Here is a 15501-nt window from a genome sequence, read left to right on the forward strand (position 1 = left end):
AATAAACACTGAACATATGTGATGATAAATTGTGAAGGAATAGTCGATATCTCAAACGAGGACGAAATGGCGGACGGTTGAATGTTTGAGATGCCACATCAAAACTGGAGGTTGACACATAGGTAATGCAAGTTGTTTTGAGGAGGTTATAACTGAGGAAAACTCACAAAATTTGACCGGCCTGCTTATCTGAGGCGGTTCTTTGATCTAGAATTAAAAATTCAAATACATGTGTTTTCACAGCTCTATAGCGCCACCTATATTTTTGGCAGAATAGAAAACTCTTGAAAATTGGCACACTCAATGAGACCTCAAAATTACTTTCACCGGTTTCTCGGTTTGGCCCGGTACGATTTGCGCTGGTGTGCGAGGGCCCTACGTCCCCCTGTGACAGGGGGACAACTCGTTATTATTATTATTACGCTTCTTGACCCTTTCGCCCATTTTTGAGGCATTTCCGATACTGGAAAACTCACGCATTTTGGCACAGGCCTCAAACTTGGCGAAAATTTAAAAGTTCCACAGAGCTTGGACTTTGGCGTGGTTCAGGAGCTCTATAGCGCCCCCAATCGTCGGCAGTGGCCGGGATGAAGTTTGTCCAATGTGCACCAATTTTGGTACGCTCATTGACCTCCTCATAAAGAACAAGGATCACTTGGTTTTATTTGACTCCGCCCAACAGGAAGTCGGCCATTTTGACAGGAAGTCGCAAAAAAAAAAGGTTCCGGCTGGGTTTTGGAGGGGTTAAGATTATTGAAAACTCCTAAAATTTCACAGACCTATTTGGCTTAGGCCATACTTTGACCTAAAATTGAAATTTTGTATATTCGTGTGTCATCAGCTCTCTAGCGCCACCTATTTCGTATGACATTTTTGGAAAGCGCTCAGCCTCTTGACAATTGGCAGATTCAATAAGGCCTTGAAGTGACTTAGATATATATTGTCATTTTTGTCGTGTGTAGCTAGATGACTCTACAGCGCCCCCTATTTGTTTCGGCTAATAAATTAGCCGTGGCCTTCTCAAAAATTCTCAGATATTCTCGATTTTTGAAAGAAACATAGATAATATGATTCTGCACATATTAGCAATCGGAATGCATTAGCTCCGCCCAACAGGAAGTCGGCCATTTTGGAATTTGTCGAATTTTTACATATTTTTCACAAACTCATTCGAACTCCTCCTAGAGTCTTTGTCACATTACCTCTAAATTGTCAGTGGATAGTCCCCAGACATACATGGTGCTAAATTGCGAAGGAATAGTCGATAGCTGAAATGATGACGTAATGGCGGGCAATTGATTTAATGGAGACACAACACTAAACCAAACAGAAACATTAGCATGATCAGAACACAGCTGCTTGGAAATTCATGAAACTTGGCAAAAACATAAAAGACATCATTACACACGTTTTCAGTGTTGATATGATTGACTTCGCCCAACAGGAAGTCGGCCATTTTGAAAAACGTGCATTTTACACACATTTTTTGCATACTTTGTCGAACTCCTCCTAGGGAATTTGTTGAATACTCTTGATATTTGTCAGAAATAAACTACTACCATCCGTGATGATAAATTGCGAAGGAATAGTCAATATCTTAAACGAGGACGAAATGGCGGACAGTTGAATTGCTTGAGATACCCCATTAAAACAGGAAGTCAATACATTCTGGTGTTGGTAGGTGTTTGAGGAGGTTAAACAGGTTGAACACTCACGAAACTTTACAGGCCTGCTTGATTTAAGCGGTCCTTTGATTAAAAATTGAAATTTCATATATACATATTTCATTGGCTCTATAGCGCCACCTAGGTTTCAATGCATATTTGACATTACGGAAATGCTCAAAAACTCTTGAAAACTGTCAGATTCCATAAGATCTAAAAACACTTTACAAATATTGTGATAATTTTTTCATGTGTAGCTAGCGGACTCTATAGCGCCCCCTAATTCATTCGTTTAATAAATTAGCTGTGGATGTGTCACAATTTGTCTAATCTTCTCAAATTTTGGTAGGATCGTAGATACTATGACTCTGCACATATTTGCAATTGGTTTGTATTAGCTCCGCCCAACAGGAAGTCGGCCATATTGGATTTTGTAATATTTTTACACTTTTTTTCACAAACTCATTTAAACTGCTCCTAAAGTCTTTGTCAGATTACCTCTAAATTAGCTGAGAATGAACATCAGACACAGTTGATGAAAAGTGCCAAAGGAATAGTTGATCGTTAAAACGGTGACGTAATGGCGAGCAGTTGATTGACTAGACACGCAACACTAAACCAAAGTGAAACCATGACACAGTCAGAACACAGATGATTAAAAATTCATGAAACTTGGCAAAAACACAAGAGACATCATTAGACACGTTTTCAGTATTGGTAGGACTGACTCCGCCCAACAGGAAGTCGGCCATTTTGAAATATCTGAATTTTACATACATTTTTTGCGTATGTTGTCAAAGTACTCCTAGAAATTTTGTTGAATTCTCTTGGTATTTGGTAAATATAAACATTGAACATATCTGATGATAAATTGTGAAGAAATAGTCGATATCTTAAACGAGGAGGGAATGGCGGACGGTTGAATGTTTGAGATGCCACATCAAAACTGGAGGTTGACACATAGGTAATGCTAGGAGTTTTGAGGACGTTATAAGAGAGAAAAGCTCACAAACTTTGACCGGCCTGCTTATATGAGGCTGTTGTTTGATCTAGAATTAGAATTTCAAATATATGTGTTTTAACAGCTCTATAGCGCCACCTGTATTTTAAATGGGTATTTCACATTTTTGGCAGGATAGAAAACTCTTGAAAATTACCACACTTAATAAGACCTCAAAATTACTTTCACCGGTTTCTCGGTTTGGCCCGGTACATTTGCGCTGTTGTGCGAGGGCCCTACGTCCCCCTGTGACAGGGGGACAACTCGTTGCACATTGCACCAGTAAGAGCAGTTTGGGACCAGTGTGAAGGTTCAATTAGCAGGGTAAGAGCACAGTTCTGCTCTAAATACTGCAATGCACACAACATTATAGGTGACATACCAGAGTTCAAAAGAGGACAAATTGTTGGTGCACGTCTTGCTGGAGCATCTGTGACCAAGACAGCAAGTCTTTGTGATGCATCAAGAGCCACGGTATCCAGGGTAATGTCAGCGTACCACCAAGAAGGACCAATCACATCCAACAGGATTAACTGTGGACACTGTAAGAGGAAGCTGTCTGAAAGGGATGTTCGGGTGCTAACCCGGATTGTATCCAAAAAACATAAAACCACGGCTGATCAAATCACGCAGAATTCAATGTGCACCTCAACTCTCCTGTTTCCACCAGAACTGTCCGTCACCACAATCAATTATTGTGCTCTAAAACCAGGTGTTTCAGTTTAATTGTCCAACCCCTGTTTCTGAGTCTGAACGCTCCTCTGCCCGTGCAGCACGAGAAAGCTCAGCTGAGGAAGGAGCTGTGGAGGATCGAGGACGTGATGGCGGGTCTGAGCTCCAGCAAAGCCAACTACAAAGTGACCATCGACTCTGTGCAGAACCCAGGTGAGCGCGGGGCCGCCCCCGCCGTCACCCCCATCACCCCCACGCACGGGAGTCACGAGCGAGGTACTGAGACCCTGAGACCACCTCCATACATCCATACTCACCACCACGTCACTGACAGCGCTCTCACGCTCTGTGCTAACTTTCTGTGTGTGTGTGTGTGTGTGTGTGTGTTGCAGAGAGGAAACTCTGCAACACAGAGTTTCCTTCGGCGTTGTCTCCATCAGTGCCTTCTCTCTCAGTGGGGGAGCTGAAAGGGGCTCAGGCCGGCCCCTACCTCAGCCCAGCACAGCCCGGTTTAGGGCCCAGTTCTCAACCCAGTTCACAGCCTGGCCTACAGACCTTCAGCCTGTCTCAGACTCTGCACGCGCAGAAATGGGTGAGAGAATTTTTTCTATTCTTTTGTTTTACTACTGAATATTTACTGTGATTGTGCTGTAAAGATTTAAGTAAAGTTTAGTACAGTTGTGTCATTGTGTCATATTTTAGTGATCTATAGTGCACTGGTCAATTGTGTGTATGTGTATTTGGTATTGTGAGGGCATAAAAAATACGCCTTAATTAATCATGGGTGTGGTTAATTTTGGGCGTAACATGAAATAAACCAATCAGTGTGCCAGTTATCATTTCCTTTTAAGATCCGGATGAGCTCTGACTTTGGCACGTTCGTATCTTAACACAGTGATTACAGTGATTACCTAAAGCTACATTACTTTCAACATCCTTCACCACTGACTCCCTATCAATGTTATTGTCTTTGTTACTGTCATTATTCCCCCCCCTCCCAATTCCTAATCTCCTTTACTTCATATTTTGTATATTTATTAAAATTCATTTATATACAATGGGAAAGGCCTAGTACAAGCCCTGCTGGCTTTTTCATACTCTCCCTGCACTGTTTGTATTACTACAACTCTTTGTTTGGGCCCAAAAAAATACAGCCTGACCCTTTCGAACACAAGATCGATTCAAACCTGATTTTTTTTTATTAAGCAGAGTGTTAAAAATAAGCTTTTTAAAAAACATTTTGGGGCTGTTTGAATGAGCGAAATATGTACAGAATGATATAAGTTAACATTGCAACACAAAAAAAATCATAGACATATTATTTAATAAAAATTGATAAAATTATGCTACAAGAAAGACTTATATAATCTAATCTAATTTAATTTAACATGGTTCAAGAATATAAAATACCTTCTAAACAAACAAACTTTTTTACATTGAAATTATAGCCTGTAATATAATTAACAATGTTTAAGAATAGTTTCTGAACAAACTATATATATGTATATATATGTATATATATATATATGTATATATATATATATATATATATATATATATATATATATATATATATATATATATATATATATAAATATAAAACTTTTTTATTTAGATTTTTTTTAAGCATACATCCTAAGTGTGAAAACACAAAAATAGTAGATCACTGCGCAGCGGAGAAGCCTTGGTGGAGCATCGAAGAGAAATAAAAATGATACTGTACAGAGATGGTCTATCTATAGTAGATAAAAGGATTATCAAGCCATAGCTTTATATAAAATTAAAGTAGTAATAAAAAAATAGACATCTATGTCACAGACTATTTTCTTGAGCCTGACCCAATGTTATGGGGGGTTGTAAACAGCTTGTAAAAAATAAATACATTTAAAAAAATAAATAATAATAAAAATATTTAATGTTCATCTAATATGTACACATCTTTTAAATTGGGGAAAAAAAGAGACAGAGGGAGTTTCCTACTTATGTAGGATATGTCACTTTATTGTAGTAACTTTTGTAGTTTTTTTTGTAGTTTTGTAGTTATCATGTTCCTCATCAGTTTCATAAAACAATTGCTCTTAAATTTTCTTTGCATGCATATGTATGTTTAAATGGGTTTTTAAATGGGTCACGAATTAATGGGCCATAAGAAAATGTGGGTAATGTTGGTAGTGCTGTAAGGCAGGATGATCATTTTGGTCTTTTTGGTTTTTAAGATCAGATTATTGTTATTAGAGCTGTTAAAGTGATGATGATGATGATGATGAAGATCTGGATTCTTCTCAGGCTGAAGAAGATGCTCCTCCCAGGCCTCCACTACCCCACCTCTACAGTCCGGATGAGCACCCCCCAGCCGTGCCACCCCTGCCCAAGGAGACGTCCGTCATTCGCCACACGTCCGTCCGCGGCCTCAAGCGCCAGTCAGACGAACGCAAGCGCGACCGAGAGGTCAGCCACTTCCCGCTGCCCCAGAACGGAGACAACAAGGTCAGTACTTACTTCCTTACCGAGAATTACACTTATATAGCTTTATATATGCTTATTTTGCCACTCAAGGCACTCAAGGACGCTTACAATTACATTCTACACACATTAAACAAACACCGGTGAGAAGCGACAGCCAGTCGAGCACAGCCTACTCTTAACCGGAAACCACCGTCCACCTGAAGCACTGCATCGGAGTGCCAATCCATATCTGGGTACACAGTCATATTTACATTCACACACTATGGCAATTTATTTAGAATATCCAATTTACCTGATCTTCATGTTTTTTTGGAATGTGGTAAGAACATGGAAACTGCACCCAAGACCCCAGCACTAGGAGGCAAAACATGCTAACCACTAAGCCACCGTGCTGCCTGAATGGTGCCCACCAGTATGAGGTGGATCTCTAGTCTGAAGCTGTGGTCCAGTTACTGTCCAGTTTATATGTCAGCATGCATCACTTCTCTGATGTCTATAAACCATGATACATATTAAACATATACCAAATAGTTGGTATTAGCTGTAATTTATATGTATTTTTGTAATTTATCATCTTGTTGAAAGACCTTCTTTAGAGCTATATACCTTAAAGAAGACATATTATTGAGCCAAATACATTAACACCCACTAGATTAGTTGAAGAAATGCCATTTCAGACGCTTTGGTTGGGAACCTTAGTACACAGCAGGATTAGCCAGCAGACGTCATCTGAGGGAGGAATCTGTACCTCCTTCAAATCAAATCAAATCAAATTTAGTTGTATAGCGCTTTTTTTACAGCTGATGTTGTCAGAAAGCATCTTTACAGAAGCATGACATCATCCTTGACAAGTCAGCAGATGAGGGAGATGTAAGAACTTTCAAATAATGAGTTTTGTGCTTCTATCACAGTAAAGCATGAACTAGCTTGTTCATGTTTTGCGATATTTAGCGGATGCAACAGCTTATTTGCATAAAAGTGGCAGAGCCCTTAATTGGCTCAATCTAAAAGGGAATGAAACTGGTAAGAATAAAGCTGGTGAGATCTTTATGTGAAAATGATTGTGTATAAAGAACTTCATGAACATGTTTTGTAGAGAACATATATCTATTCTGACTTGTGTAATAGGAGATATAATATGCCCCCTTTCATTTTTTATCACGCTTTTTATTTTTTTCTACGTTTATTACATTTTATTTTAATCTCTGTTGTAAGTGCTTGACTACAGTGAAAATGATGATTTTCACCCTTAAAGTACCTATAAAGGTAGATTGATTTTTCTCTTCCTCTGTATCCAGGTGGAATTGCGGACGTTTCTTAGTGAACCCGAGCTGCTGGGAGTCGGAGGGCAGATGGGCGGTTCAAGCCATGATGGGGGCTATCAGACTTTACCAAGCAGAGGTAAAATAACCACAAAACAGAATCGCATTAATGAAGTCAAGTAAATTAGCGTTTAGTATTGGATTGATTTGGTGGATTTTCATTAAGAATATAGCAAGTGTATTCTGTTCTATTCATTTTGGTTAAAAATGTTCCACATCATGTTCAGTCAAATCCAACTTTTCACCAGGTCTGGCAGGCTCTTCTTCCAGGCTCAACCAGTCCACGAGCATCTCATCATACGTCACCCTCAGGAGAGGAGCCACCATGTCCAGCTTGAGGGTAAGACTCTAAATTTATTTAAAATCAGAAGAAGAACAGAGCACATATTTAGAAATCTTACTTTTTACTTTCTCTTACTTTCTCTTATATGATTCCTTTTGAATAAATGTCCTATTTACTATACATAGCTTACTTTTGGGCCTTACTGTAGGGCCTGCACTGTCTTTGCTATCGTAACGACGGGAAAAGTACACCTTATGTGGCTCGAAATGTGCAAAAGTCTTGTACTAATTTTCTTAATTAATCAGGTATTGCTATTTTAATGACGCAGCTACCTGGACTTGTTTAATGCTTCTCAGCAGAGGAAACGGAGCTGCTTGTTCTTTCTTTTTATTGTTGATGTAAAAGTTAAGTTTGTGCACTGTGTGTTAAGTTGCCAAAATAGAAATACTTTAGAAATGTTTTCTGTAAAAAAAAAAAGACCACCTAAAAATTATGAGTTTCTTTGATTTTACCAAATTGAAAACCTCTGGAATATAATCAAGAGGAAGATGGATGATCACAAACCATCAAACCACCAAACTGAACTGCTTGAATGTTTGCACCAGGAGTAAAGCAGCATAAAGTTATCCAAAAGCAGTGTGTAAGACTGGTGGAGGAGAACATGATGCCAAGATGCATTAAAAAAACTGTGATTAAAAACCACCAGGTTTATTCCTCCAAATCAATCAGTCAACCTTTATTTTCACTCTGAAATACATTGAGGGTAATCCTTATTTACATTTATATGTTGCCGAGCATTTACAGCATCAAATGGATTGAAAACATTTAATAAGAAATTAGAAATAATAAGGAATAAAATAGTAAAAAATAAAATGAAATAAAATAAATACAAATTTTAAATCAACATTTAATATATATATATATATGTGTGAAAAAAAATAAATAAAAATAAATAATAAATACGTAAAAATTATTAAAATAATTAAAAAATGAAAATAATAAGAACAAGATAAATTCAGTTAAAACAGTCACAGGCTTTCTATTGGTGTTTAGAAACTAAAAGTTTAAAATGATTTAGTGGCACCAGAAAGGAGAGCTTGTAACGTTTCCTGTAGTGAATTCCAGCTCACTGGTGCTCTGTTACTAAAAAAATCTTTATTTAATATTGATTTCTAAACTCTTAAAACTTTATGAAAATGAACTTGTTTTTTTTGCATTATTTGAGGTCTGAAAGCTCTGCATCTTTTTTTTTTGTAAATAAATGCTCTGAATGACAATATTTTTATGTGGAATTTGGGAGAAATGTTGTCTGTAGTTTATAGAATAAAACAATAATGTTCATTTTACTTAAACATAAACCTATAAATAACAAAATCAGAGAAACCGATTCAGAAACTGAAGTGAACTCTTAATTATTTTGAGAATAAACTGTTGGCACGGTGTAAGATAGCACCCAAAATGTTGTATATGATCAGTACACCTGAATAAAAAATAATAACGGGTGTAAAATCAAGCATTTCTCCTCCCTCGTTCCTGCAGGACAGACCAAAGAGTGCCTTGGAGAGGCTGTACTCGGGGGAGCCGGTACACCAGCGGGGTCGTATGAGTGCCGAGGAGCAGCTGGAGAGGATGAAGCGCCACCAGAAGGCTCTGGTCCGCGAGCGGAAGCGAACCCTCAGCCAGGGCGAGCGTCAGGCCTCGTCCTTCCGCACCACCTCCTCCTCCTCCTCACGGCCCGTCTCTGCAGACCTGGGATCAGTATGTTCTAGCAGAGCCTCCGTTACACACACACTCTCCTACTGGAGATGAGTAGCACATACACACACACATATACACACATACACATGCATACAGTGGGGAAAATATGTATTTGATATGCTTTTTTAGCTAGTTTTTGCAAGTTTTCCCACTTAAAAAGAATGGAGATGTCTGTGAATTTTATCGTAGGTAAAGGTAGGTATCTTAGGTTTAGACAAAATTAATAAAAATCTGAAAAAATGACATTGCATGATTTTAAAATAATTAATTAGCATTTTACTGCGTTAAAAGAGAAAACTCTTGTGTAAAACGGTGTAAAAGCTTAGATAACTGTGTAAAAAGCGATTTATCGGAGCAATTTATGCCCCATGTCACCCAGTCTAAAGGGACTTAAGGGACAAACTTAAAACTTAAAACTTAACATTTGTTGACAATACCAGAGATCAGACATTTCCTGTAGTTCTTGACCAAGTTTGCACACAAAGCAGCAGGGATTTTGTCCTACTCCTCCATGCAGATCTTTTCTAGATCTTTCAGGATTCCTGACTTTTGCTGTGCATTCTTTTTATAGATTTTCTATTGGGTTCAGGTCTGATATAGACCTTGAAATGCTTTTTATTGAGCCACTAATTAGTTGCCCTGGCTGTATGTAGGTTTCGGGTCATTGTCATGCTGGAAGACCCAGCCACGATTCATCAGCATCTTCAAATGCTTTTACTGAGGAAAGGAACGAGGTTGGAGGCCAAAATCTTGCGATACTTGTCCCCAAAAATATGATGCAGTCGTCTTGTCCCCTTTGCAGAAATTTGCATTTATTAAATTATTGAGTAATTAAGTAATTTCCTTCTAACACACAATATACTCAAAAACAGACACATAATTTCACAGATTTTTCCATTTCCATTTCCTGCATTAAAGAGGCACTAAACCTTAAACCATATTTTTTTCCATTTATAGCTGAAATGTGTTCCTTAAAAGAAATAAAACATACATACATACAGTCCTGCTTAACATTTTATAAACATGTAGCGCCCTCACAAGTTCAACTCTGCTATAGGCGTGAATCAGACTATTAATAATACCTAATAATAATAATAATAATAATAATAATAATAGCTCAGCCAATCAGCTCTCTCTCCTGCCGCACTTCTAAACCCATACATCACTCACATGCTTCAAATGATTTTACTGAGGAAAGGAAGGAGGTTGGAGGCCAAATTCTTGCAACACTTATCCCCAAAAATATGATGCAGTCGTCCTGTACCCTTTGCAGAAATTTGCATTTATTAATTTATTAAGTTAAAATCATACAATGCGATTTATTTTTTACAATGCAATTTTTACTTACGATAAAAATTACAGACCTCTCTATTCTTTGTAGGTGGAATACTCACATTTTCCCCACTGTACTATATATACACAACACACACACACACACATACTCGCGTCTAACTAACACACTGTCAGCTATACAGAGCTCTGTGGAGGAAGTAATGAAGTAGTGAAGTAGTGAAGTAGTGGCTACTGCAGGTGAGTGGGGGTGCATTGGGAAGTGTCGGATTGAGGGGCGGAGTTTAGCGGAGGGGCTGTTTTACATATTAGAAAGAAACTGAGGTGTGGTTCTAAAGTGAGACTAAAAGTTGGACTTGGGCGTCTACGCAACGGTTGGACAGAGAAAATCCCAGTGCCTTTAATCTATTTTCTATTAATATTATTTTATTATAATTAATGTTGTGCCAATGAAAGAACTGTAAAAACAAGAAAACAGGAAAACAAAAGACGTCATGTACTATTGTTGTACTATGAATACATGTGTTCGGATCACGAGGTTGACCATTGTTATGAATCTACAACTGTTGATGATGACGATGATGATGATGATGATGATGATGATGTCAGCAATGCCCTGTGGTCCTTAACAAATCACAATTTTGCTTTGCAAATTTAATGAATTATTAATTAATTAATTGATTAAAGCAGCAGTCCCTAAGATTTTATTTTTTTTTAAACATTGAGCACATTAGTATGAATCATTAATATAATTATAATTAGTATAATTGTCCTTTAATGACCTGTAATTCTAAAAATGTGTTTTTGAGTGGTCTGGTAGGTTTGTTAATATTTAATTGGCCTCAAAAAGTTTTACAAGACACAATATACTTTAAAAAGACAAAAATTCACAAATTTCAGCACCTGCATTAAAGCGGTAACCTGCATTAAAGAGGCACTAAACCCTAAACCATATATATTTTTTTTACTCATTAATAGCTAAAATGTGTACCTTAGAAGTAATAAAACATACCAGTCCTGCTTAACATTTTATAAACATGTAGCGCCCTCACAGGTTCAGCTGTGCTATACGGCGTGAATCAGACTATTAATAATACCTAATAATAATGGCTCAGCCAATCAACTCTCCCTCCTGCTCCACCCCTAAACCCATACATCACCCATACAGTGCCTTCCCCTCCCATTTTTATAGCTTTTTTAAATTTGAGCTAAACCCTGAACCATATTTTTTCCATTAATAGCTAAAATTTGTACCTTAGAAGTAATAAAACATACCAGTCCTGCTTAAAATATTATAAACATTTCCTAACCTTTCAAAAAACAATTTTATTATGTTAATTTCTGCCTCTGTAGTGCCCTCTCAGGTTCAACTGTGCTATAGGTGTGAAACAGATAATTAAAAATACTTAATAATAATGGCTCAGCCAATCAGCTACCCCTCCTGCCCCGCTTCTAAACCCATACATCACCCATACAGTGCCCTCTCAAACTACTGCTCGCATTTTTATTTTTTTTTATAGCCTTTTTTTTTTTTATTTGAGCTAAAAGTTGGAGTCAACAAAAATCAAAGGGTTAGTGCCACTTTAATGCTATGAGCAAAAGCACATCATTTTACACGTTTTCAGCATATTTTTTCTATTTCCGTTTTCCTGCTTTGAAGAGGCACTAAACCCTAAACCATATATTTTTTTTACTCATTAATAGCTAAAATGTGTTCCTTAGAAATAATAAAACATACCAGTCCTGCTTAAAATTTGTATGAACATTTTCTAACCGTTAAAAAACGCTTTTATTGTGCTAATTTCTGTTTCTGAAGCGCCCTCTTTTAGGTTCCGCTGTGTTATAGACATGAATCACACAATTAATAATAATACCTAAGTATAGTTGCTCAGCCAATCAGCTCTCCCTCCTGCCCTGCCCCTAAACCCATACATCACTCATACAGTGCCCCTCTCTAAAACTACCCCTCTTATTTTTTATCCTCTTTATAAAATTTAAGCTAAAAGTTGGTGTCAACAACAATCAAAGGGTTAGTGCCACATTCTCACCAGAGATGCCGCCAAATCCCCATATTATTCACAAACTTATGGACTGTCGCTTTCATTTATGGTCTCACAAGAATCTCCTCCAATTAAAGTGCTCTATCAGATGCCTCACACCAACGCTAACTCAAATCACCTCAAGTCAACTCAAAATACACACTCTCAGCCTCTCTGCAGTGCTAACCCAATGCTGGGGGAGGGGCTAACTCTACTGGGAGGGGTTTTATATTGGACTGGTTCACTCTGGGAAGTCCTGGCAGTGCATCACCCTGCAGTATAAACAGAAGCTCCAGTGCAGCTGCTGCGCTTCTGCCTAGGTATCATTGTGCTTTATTTAATACGGGAAGCTTATTTACACCATCCTGCATCCTTTTTTTAATCTGTTTACCATTAACATCATTTAAAAATACATCGCTCCCTGCTCGCTGTGTGTGTGTGTGTTTGATATCATGCTTATGATATATGATAAACGCTTCTTCCATCAACTGATTTCTCTTATTTTATATATATATATATATATATATATATATATATATATATATATATATATATATATATATATATATTCTAGGGATGCACTAGGCTTTATTAATTTATCAATAAACGTCTATTTTCTGGTCTATTTCCATACACAAGGCGGACCAGATTATAAGGCGCATTATGCGATGCTAGTAAGGAACAGGGGTGTCGCCATGTTTTCCTACTAAACTGTTTTTTTGGGTGAGTAAAATGCTTCCATTTATATTTACAGTGAACTTAGATTTCCAGATTTCCACTAAGGCTAGCGGTTTGCGGCTAATGCTAAAGCTGCTCCAGCAGTGCTAGCCTGGGTTAGCAGCAGGCTACAGGTCGATAATCATTACCTCTGTACCGCTAAAAAGCTAGTGCTTAATGTAGTTAGTGGCTAATGCTAATGCTGTTCCAGCAGTGCTAGCCGGGGTTAGCAGCAGGCTACAGGTCGATAATAATTACCTCTGTACCGCTGAAGAGCTAGTGATTAATGTAGTTAGTGGCTAATGCTAATGCTGCTCCAGCAGTGCTAGTTAGGGTTAGCAGCAGACTACAGGCAAATATTACTCACCTCTGAATGGCTAAAGAGCTAGTGTTTATTGCAGTTAGCGGATAATGCTAATGCTGCTCCAGCAGTGCTAGCCGGGGTTAGCAGCAGGCTACAGGTCGATAATCATTACCTCTGTACCGCTGAAGAGCTAGTGCTTAAGGTAGTTAGTGGCTAATGCTAATGCTGCTCCAGCAGTGCTAGCCAGGGATAGCAGCAGGCCACAGTCCGATATACTCACCTCTAAACAGCAAAATAGCTAGAAGTTATCGCGGCTAGTGAGTAATGCTAATGCAGCACCAGCAGGGTTAGCAGCAGGCTAGAGGCGGATAATACTCGCCTCTGTACGGCTAAAGAGCTAGTGTTTAATGCAGTTAGTGGGTAATGCTAATGCTGCTCCAGCAGTGCCAGCCAGGGTTAGCAGCAGGCTACAGTCCAATAATACTTACCTCTGAATGACTAAAGAGCTAGCACCTAGCACAGTTAGAGGCTAATGCTAATACTGCTCCACCCTCAGTGCTGGAGAACTAAACTGAAACTCCTGTATAACGCTAAAATGTGTGAAAAATACAGTATGCATTAGTGGCAAAATGTAACGTAAAATTAATGCTAAAAATAACTGTGTTCCGTATTTGACTAAAAGTCCCCAAAAATTAATTTCAGTGCATCCCTAGTGTATTTCATCTCACTAATCATCACCCTGATTTCATTCCCAAGCAAATTGTTTGTTTTTGTGGTGATTTTATAGTGAAATCACAGGCCGTTGTCAAATGTCGTGGCCTTGTTTCTTTTATTTTATTTAAAAGTGTCCATATTATTATTATTATTATCCTCATTTTTGAATGTGTTCTGCACTATGAATGAAGAGGATGGTGCATGGATGTTTGGAATGAAATAGCAATACTGTTTGTGCCTTTTACTCAGCTTTAGCCTCTGTGCTTCGATTTTCATAAATACAGTACCAGTCAAAAGTTTGGAGACACCTTAAATTCATCCAGACTATAAAGAAAAACACAAGAAATTATTTAGCTAACAAAGAAAAAGAATACGTTGCTTAGATAATCAGCTTTTCACATTTCCTAGCTGGATTTTCTCAGTCAGATTTATGAGGTCCCTTGTAAGAGAAAAGTATATTTAAGTATATATTTTTTAAAGTATACTTAACATAAAAAAGTACGTACTTTTAACATTAAAATTAATACGTACTTAAATACATACTAAATGTACTATTTTGGAACAACTTATGGCAACTTATAAGTATATTTCAATTGTAATTAATCTAGATTTAAATACAGCATAAAAGCATTAGGCTGTGCTTTAATTTTTAATACACTTGAATTATATTGTAAAAAGCCAAAATGCACTTTAAGCAGTATTTAATGCCACTACATACATTTTATATCAATACTATATTTAATTTAAAGCATTTTATGGATTTAATTCATTTTATGGGAATACAGAAAAAAATATATTTAAAAAGTGTATATTTATAAAGTTATATATTAAATTGAAAATCTACTTTTAGTATTCTTTACCTAAATTTAACATACTTTTTAACTTTTAAATATACTTCCTTTTTTACAAGGGGTAGAGTCACCTGGAATTCAGGCTTTCAGTTAACAGCTGTGCTGAACCCATCAAGAGTTAATTAATAATTTTTTTTTACAGTGAATAGCTCTATTTGAGTAATGTTCTAGTCTTGATTATGAGAAGCAAGAACTACTCAACTAAATAAAGAAACAAATACTTTTGGAACAAATTATGGTCAGTCAATCCAAAAAGAAGAATTACAAGAACTTTAAAAGTATCTATATGATGGAACTGGCACTCATCAGGACCGCCCTAGGAAAGGAGGAGCGAGAGTTTTCTCTGTTGTACAGGATAAATTCATCAGATTTAACAGCCTCAGAAACCTCAGAAAATAAAAGTTTTTTGAAAAACAGAGTA

At 37.3% G+C, this 15501-nt stretch overlaps 1 protein-coding gene across 10 annotated transcripts in view; it reads left to right on the forward strand.

Annotated features, from left to right (window-relative positions):
* The window catches only part of plekha7b (pleckstrin homology domain containing, family A member 7b), a 291689-nt gene that overhangs the window by 255631 nt on the left and 20557 nt on the right, over positions 1-15501 (forward strand). For 9 of the 10 annotated variants that reach the window (XR_007424772.1, XR_007424775.1, XR_007424778.1 and 6 more), the window contains 6 exons: positions 3438-3612; positions 3729-3928; positions 5623-5823; positions 7101-7203; positions 7373-7464; positions 8947-9165. Coding sequence is in view for 2 of the 10 variants with exons in the window: in XM_049465414.1 (XP_049321371.1) it covers positions 3438-3612; positions 3729-3928; positions 5623-5823; positions 7101-7203; positions 7373-7464; positions 8947-9165 (990 nt within the window). In the remaining 8 variants the exon portion in view is untranslated. The remainder of the gene's footprint in view (positions 1-3437; positions 3613-3728; positions 3929-5622; positions 5824-7100; positions 7204-7372; positions 7465-8946; positions 9166-15501) is intronic. The other variant, XR_007424774.1, reaches the window with a different exon arrangement.

The sequence above is a fragment of the Astyanax mexicanus genome, chromosome 16 (genome assembly GCF_023375975.1).
Source record: "Astyanax mexicanus isolate ESR-SI-001 chromosome 16, AstMex3_surface, whole genome shotgun sequence".
Classification (NCBI taxonomy): Eukaryota; Metazoa; Chordata; class Actinopteri; order Characiformes; family Acestrorhamphidae; genus Astyanax; species Astyanax mexicanus.